Source organism: Helianthus annuus, chromosome 12 (genome assembly GCF_002127325.2).
Source record: "Helianthus annuus cultivar XRQ/B chromosome 12, HanXRQr2.0-SUNRISE, whole genome shotgun sequence".
Classification (NCBI taxonomy): Eukaryota; Viridiplantae; Streptophyta; class Magnoliopsida; order Asterales; family Asteraceae; genus Helianthus; species Helianthus annuus.
In genome coordinates, this window is record NC_035444.2 from 50,158,577 (window position 1) to 50,166,376 (window position 7,800).

The following is a 7,800-nucleotide window of genomic DNA, read 5'->3' on the forward strand; positions in this document are numbered from 1 at the left end:
AAAGATGTTGGCTTTCTTATATATTTTTTTTGTGTATGTACAAATGATGAAAACATTATTTATTATTTACGGAATGTGTTAAAAGTACAGCTCTTATAGTTTTTACTAAATGTACCGCATTCTCTCATCGGTTATATATCTCTTTACTTTTTCTTATAGGGGATGTGTCAAGCTAGTGACGGAACTAGAAGAAATATTTAGGGGTGTTCCAATTTTTTACGGTACATTTATAGAACGGAAATTTGTTTACCTACATTACGGGGCAGGGCCGATCCTGAAAATTCAAGTGCCCTGGGCGAGCCAAAAAAAGGCCCTTAGGCCTTACCAAATTAAATTTTATAAACTAGTTTTTTTAAGTTATTAGTATTTAGGTTAACGAATCAATATTGAGCATATCACATTTGGCTAGGGTTTATGATTAGTTTTTTTGGTTTCCTCATCACTTCAAAGAATTCAAACAATCAATTAACAAGCAAATTAACAACCAATAATCAGCCAATAACAACAAGTAACAAGAATAAAACTATTATTTAGTTATTTCGGCTTATGTAATGTGTTATTATTTAGTTATTTATGCTTATTATTTAGTTTCTTATTGAGCTTATTATTGGTTTGTATTCATCATCACCAAGTGGGTTTATTATTGGTTTGTAAAAAAAAAAATTGAGGGGTGTCCTCGTAGTTGTTCAGGGGTGTCCTATGTAAAAACAAACGAAAAAACTTTTTTTTTTACACTACCGGAAAAAAGTTGAGCTACACTAGGTCCGCCCCTGTGTCAAGCATATAGGAGGTACGTTTAGCCTCATCCATAATTTAGTTATGAAGTAGCTAGTGTGGCTAGAGAATCTAGAGTAATTAATGGGTCGAAATGATAAGGCTTTTTATTATTGTTGTGTGGGTTTTTGTGATATGGTAGATGCCAAAGTGAGTTCACGAGAGCCATGAGCCATTATTCCAGCTTTTATTATGTGTTTTGTTTGTATGGACCATGCAACATGGTTATCAGTTTGTCTCGTATCTGTTTTTAAAATGCCTCGAATAATTAACTTGTTAGGAAACCTTTATTTTCTTAATTAAGGGTACTCGGGTCACCCTCAATACCCCATGCGGTTTTCTTCATTGGCGGAGCAACATAAACGTTTTCGCCTTGTAAGTAGAACGTATAATATTTAAATTCTACACGACACAAATCTTTTTTTTTACAATTAACACTATTGATTTTTTTAAATGAAAAATTGGCCCCATTTTTCATTGGTCTTATGAGAAAATTACATATGCTTTTACTAAATAAAAAATATATAAACATTTTACCGAATAAAGTTTAGTAATTATTAATTAAGCCCAATTTTTTAATTGTAATTCAAACATAGCTCATTTTCTTTTATCTACTAAATAACTCATTACCCAATTTCACGAATTACCTAACCTAACGTAAAAAAGGCCGCCCAAATGGTATAGTCTTTTATTATATGACCTGACCCGAAATGAAAAATCTGGTCCCGGTTATAATTCCAAGCACCGTCAAAAATGACACCATTGAAAATAATTCCTAGCTCCGCTTTCTTTGGCTACTTCGGCACCACTGCTGCAAGTGATTCGGGTAGTCATTTAGGTTACTTCTCGGGTAATGTAAACCGATTGTGAAGGTGGGGAACCGATTCTTCACGTGGGGTGGTGATGAGGTGGCTGTCTTTTGTTGGTTGATTGTTCGGTGTCATTTGAGTACTTGTCTATGGGTGCCCCTCTTAATTGGCTACTTTTCTAAGGATTTGATTAAAAAATTAGGTAGTTATCCATCATTTGTTTGTGCTATTTGGGTAGCTATGGTTGTGCTATTAGTATTCTTTTGAAACAATATAATACCTACAAGTTAGATTATATTAATTTACTACATGTGAAATACATGTAACAAGAAGAAGAATAAAATATCAAACCAGAATCAACACTTGGATGAAGAAACGGATTTGGATCACTATAAATGGGTTTCACGTGTATTTTCATATGCTTCCTAGGGTATAATAACCGAGATAGAAGCGATGTCTGAGATTACTAACTTGCATGAGAATCTAACCGGGATTTTTCATGTTGTAGACTGACCAAGAAAGTGACTGGTGTTTGCAAGAAATCAAATATGTCATGTATACGAACAAAAGAGTGGAGGCACTCTTCTTTATTCGTCTTGTATAATGCAACTAGAACATAATAGAGTATGGCCTCGCGAATTTTGTCGTCTTGAAATCATCCATGAAAATGAACCATATATTTATTATATACTCCATAATAGTTAAAGCCTTGGTTTTATTTAGTTAATGAAGTCTTTTTGTCACAAAATAGTATTAGATTTATTGGTCACTTAGGCTGGAGGGTGTGGGATGGAGCCCCTAGGGGCTTTATCAAGACACATCAGCGCCACCTAGAATTCACCTCAGCCATGGGGCTTTATCACGCCCCCTTTAACTTGCATGGTGTGGGATGGAGCCTCCTATTAAACAAAATTAAAAAAAAACAAAATTTATTGGCTGAAATGATGTGGGCCCCACCTGATAAAGCTCTTCTCCCTCGTATGATGGAGCCCCATCAATGGCGCCCCGGTTTAATTTGCATGGTGTGGATGGTGGCGCCGAGGGGGGCGCTATAGGCAGTGAGCTGGCACGATGGAACCCCCCACACCTTCCGGCCTTATATCTTTTATCTCTAATTTAACAGGTTTAGGTTTCACTAAAACCTAGATATCATGAAATGTTTGCATGTGGATATCATATGCATATTAATTGACTGGTCACTTCTAACTCTTTTTTTTGAACGGCCAAAAAATTTATTATTACTCGCCAAACGGCTAGAGAGGCTACTAGCCTGTTGTACATAGTGTCACCAAAACATACACTAGACAACCATGTAACTTGCACCAAACAACCATATAACTTACACCAAACAACCATACACTAGTACATTCAAACAGACTACCATCCCACCCGATGCAAGTTGAAACCGCGCCAAATTTCCCAGTTAAGGCCAGCGTGTTTCGAGCTCCCTTTAACCCATAAGAGGCTTAGCGTCTTGACATCGTCCATTATCTTCTCCATTGACCATCTATTCTGCTTAAATACACATTCGTTTCGTGCCTTCCATATACACCAGATTGCCGATAAACACATCGCATGCACCGCCTTCTTAAACTTAGGAGACAATCCCACAACAGTATGCAACTCCAAATATCTTTTAACCCGAAAGCATAATAGGAGGTACCTTGCACCATGACGATATCGCCTGCCATAAGGCCTGAACGAGGCCGCACGACACAAATAGATGCTCTGGCGATTCATTCACTTCCCCACACATCGGACATAAAGTCGAACCCACGTTTATATTTCTTCTCCTCAAAGCATATTTAGTCGGAAGCTTATCCAATTCAGCCCTCCAAACTAATATTTCTACCTTTTTCGGAGCCCAGTTATTTCGTTTCAGGGCGCACAGAGCAGGAATGTGTTGTTGCCTTGTAAGTGCAGCCTTGAGACTCTGAACAGTGAATACTTCTGCACCATCTAAGGACCATGACCACCTGTCTGACCCGCCCGCTAGTCTCGGTAGTCCCAGAAGAGCATTTAGCTGCTGAAACTCAACCGATTAAACCCATTCCTCAGATCCCTCTTCCAATCCCACACCCAAGTCGTTCCATCTGCATCAACCCGCTCCCTAACCGCTGCATGCTTATGTTTTTTTCCAACCCAAACAGAGATGGGAATAGCAGGAATAAGGGCTGCTCTGTAACCCGCTATCCAGCCAAAATAATATATTTAACCCATTACCCAGGATCCCTTTTATCGCCTTCCGTATCTCGACACCATTACTTTCAACCTGCTCGATTGATTTGGCAACTTGTTTTTCCAGGGACCTAGAATTATTGAGTATAGCCCACCCATATCACTCTCCTCCATAACCCATTTTCATCGATTTTGTAAGTCTAACTCATGAAGTAGTATACAACATTTTGTTTGTTTGTGATTGGTGTCCAGTCATTTCAACCTAACCTTTTTTTTTTTTTTTTTACTATTTAAGTAGTTATTCCCCTAAGATTCATACACTATGTGTCTCATTTGATCTCACATGTTTGAAGAAAATATTATTTAATGGAAAGTATTACTACAAGATCTCCTAGTGTCAAAGACTCATTGTTGGGTTTAAATTTTGTCATGATCGAGACGCGACACATTAAATAATTAGGTTGACTTAAGGAGCTTCAATCGCGTACTTCAATCTGCCCTTTATTTTTAACGGCCGACAGAAATATTTTATTCGTAGTAGCAAATGAAAGACCTTGGGTATTCACTATTCAGTCTTTGAAGAATTGAGGTATATAATATGTGAAGCTGTTGGAACTTGGGAAGAGTTATCAACCGTCGGTTATCAAATGAAATAGGGTCTTTCTTTGTGATTTTTGATTTCTGCACCAGCTTCCTCATCACCAAATCCTGTTTATTTGAACGGAACAGAAACCCCTATTTCCACAAAGATGGCGAGAGGGAGGGGAAAACTTTGGACGGATTTTCAATATGGTCGACACGGTAGACATGGAGAAAATCCGGCAAAACCAGCAACAACTTTTTATGTTGGTAACCTACCAGGAGGCGTTTCACACTCGCTGCTTCGGAAAGTTTTCATGCTGCATGGGGTAGTTAAGGATGCATACGTAGCTAGAAAGAGGGACTCGAGGGGCAACTATTTTGGTTTCGTTAGGCTCGAAGGGGTTACGAACATCGAGCAGGTACTAAAGGGGATGAACAGAATAACTATATATGAGGCAAGGCTGAGTGTATTTCCGGCAAAGTTCGATAAGTTTCATAGGCGTTTCGAGCAGGTTCCGCCAACGGCAAGATATGTTCCAGTAAAACAAAAGACTCAAGTGGAACCTCCGAGGCAACCCACCCGTTTCTACACAGGGACTGGCGCTTCATATGCCGAAACAGTGGCAGGCACATCGAAACAGACGAAGTATCCAAACAAGTCGGTCGAGGAGTTTGATAATAGGAGGAAGCTCGAATACAAGGGTAAGATGGCTTTATATCCGGATCATTGTATGATGCGCTCAGTATTAGCAGAGGCACTGAATTTGAATGCAATCCCGGAGATTAGAAAAAAGCTAGATGCAGGAGGATACCGAGATAACGCAATCAGTTACATTGGGGGATTGAAGTTTCTTATCGTTTTCAAGGATAAAAAGGCAGCTGTAGAATTCATCAGAGACAAAACGGAGTTATGGAGAAGCATCTTTTCACACGTAGTTCTTTGGGAAGGGCAAGACATTCCCTTTGAGCGTATCGCTTGGATTCGCATCACCGGAGTGCCAATACATATTAGAGACGATGGTTTTTTTAACGTGGTGGGTAATATGTTTGGGAAACTATTACGGGGGTCAGATTTTTCATGGGAATCCCTTGGAAATCATGAGTCGAAGTGCTGCATCCTCACTAACTCTGGGAGGCGAATTGATGAGGAGATCTTGGTATCTTGGGAGAGCAAGTATTTTCCGATCTGGGTTACCGAAGTAGAAAGTGGCTTCATTGCACCTATTCTGGATGAACTTTCAAAAAACAACCTGGCACCACAATCAAACTCAGAAGGGTCCGTCGCAGCCGATGATATAGATGAAGAAGAGGGGGAATTTCGGCCGGTAAACTCGCCCTCTCCGGTGCAGGCAGATCGGATTGTCGAACCAACGGTTGAAACTCAGCGGGTAAACGAAGAGGCAGGGAATGTCGGGTTGACGAGTCAAATTCCGAAGGAAAACGAAGAGGCAAGGAATGTAGTTATGCATGGGGAGTCCAAAAGGCTGCATGGGGAAGACGAAGGTACAGTCCATGCGGCACACTCTCCGATGTCGGCTATTAATTCACTTGGTGAAGGGACCCCTTTTACGATCAATTCCAGGAACCCTTTTAATATTGGAAATAACAAAGTGGTGGGCCAGGGTGCACGTTCTCGTAAACGGGCCAGGTGTTGCAGAAGCCCAATGTAAAATGAAATAGAAGATGGGGATCAGTGGGCCAATTTCTTTAAACAACAAAATTGCAATGTGGGTTTGTTTGACCTGAATAACCCAGCTTTATCTTCTCAATCTAACCAAACTGCATCAGTGGAAAAAACACATGAAGAATGTCTTGAAACTCCCAGTGACAATCGCCGGCAACCGGAGGCGGATGCGGCACCGATGTCGGCGGGGTGTCTCGAGCCGGAACCTGCTATTGATTGCCCCGTACATCAGGATTCTCATGTTAACCCCCAGTCGATGTCAGAGACCGACGAGACTATTCGCCTGGGATCGAAAGTTGGCTTCCAATTGGATGGTGCTCACGAACAGATGAACGCTCTAATCGGTGAGGAAGGTGATAGAACAGGCCAACCATGAATTATTTATCGGTAAACTTGAGGGGAGTCGGGGACTCAAGGAAGGTGGAGTGGGTGCGAGGTCTTAAAACTACCCACGGTGCTCACTTTGTGGCAATTCAAGAAACAAAGGTTGCTGGTAATATTAATTTTATGGTTAGTAGATTTTGGGGTAAAACAATACTGGAATTTGATGAAGTTGAAGCAATGGGTCGATCTGGAGGAATTTTGGCTATTTGGGATCCAACTGTTTTAAGTCGAAGTGGGGTAGTCAAACATCGACACTACCTGGTGATATCGGGTCAGCTTAGAATGACAGGAGAAGTCCTTAATATTGCAAGTATATATGCACCTAACGACCCGGTTGCGAGAAGACATGTGTGGGCAGAATTATTGCAGCTGAGGAATTCATTACCGGGTATGTGGATTCTGTTAGGAGATTTCAACGATGTACGAGGGCCGGAAGAAAGATGTAATTCTGAATTTGTAAGCCTAAATGCCTCTTTTTTTAATCAATTTATCGAAAACGCGGACTTGTTGGAATACCAAATGGGCGGGAGACAGTTTACCTATCGGTCGGATAATGGGGCAAAATTAAGTAAGTTGGATAGATTCCTAGTTAGTCGGGATTTTATGAATAATTGGCCTCTTGCATCTGTCGTGGCCTTGTCCAACTTTGTCTCAGATCACAATCCGATTCTATTATCTACTGTCCAAACTGATTATGGCAAGATACCTTCTCGTATGTTTAACTCCTGGCTCGAGATTCCTGGTGCATCCGAATATGTCGACCAACTACTAGAGTCATTTTCTTTTAGTGGTCCGGCTGATTTGGCACTAGATGTGAAACTTAAATGGGTAAAAAGGAGATTGAAGGAGTGGGTTAAAAATAAGAGGGCTGGTTTAGAGGATGGGTATAATAGAAGGCTGAAAAAACTGGAAGAACTAGAGGTTTTTAGCTGAAAGTAGAAGCCTTAATGACGCAGAATTGGAAGACCGGGCAGATTGCAAAAATTTTATTATGGAGGTGGATAGAATTAAAATTATGGACTTAAAGCAGAAATCGCGGGTTAGATGGGCAATGGATGGGGATGAGAATACGTCTTTCTTCCATGGGATCGTGAACGCGAACACTAGCAATAACCGCATCAACGGCCTGCATATCGATGGGCTTTGGGTTACATCGCCACCTTTGGTAAAGGATTCTATCTACACCTTTTTTTGCAGAAAAATTCCAAGAGCCTATCGCATCAAGACCAACTTTGGTATGCCCCTTTCTCTCTAAGGTTTCTGAACAGGAAGGGGAGGCTTTGGTGTGTCCTTTCTCCTTAGCAGAGATTAAAATGGCGGTGTGGGATTGTGATGGTGACCGGGCCCCGGGCCCCGATGGCATTAATCTAAATTTTATTAAGAAATATT

The 7,800-nt window shown here is 40.7% G+C and overlaps 1 protein-coding gene across 1 annotated transcript; it reads left to right on the forward strand.

The window, feature by feature from the left end:
* Positions 1–6,399: 6,399 nt before the first annotated feature.
* Positions 6,400–7,344, forward strand: LOC110892828. The gene has a single exon (XM_022139970.1). The coding sequence runs from the start codon at positions 6,400–6,402 to the stop codon at positions 7,342–7,344; it is 945 nt and encodes a 314-aa protein (XP_021995662.1).
* The last annotated feature ends 456 nt before the right edge of the window (positions 7,345–7,800 follow it).

What these genes read in the sequence shown, in the direction of transcription:
- LOC110892828 (XM_022139970.1), top strand. Translation starts at nt 6,400, where the DNA reads ATGAATTATTTATCGGTAAACTTGAGGGGAGTCGGGGACTCAAGGAAG.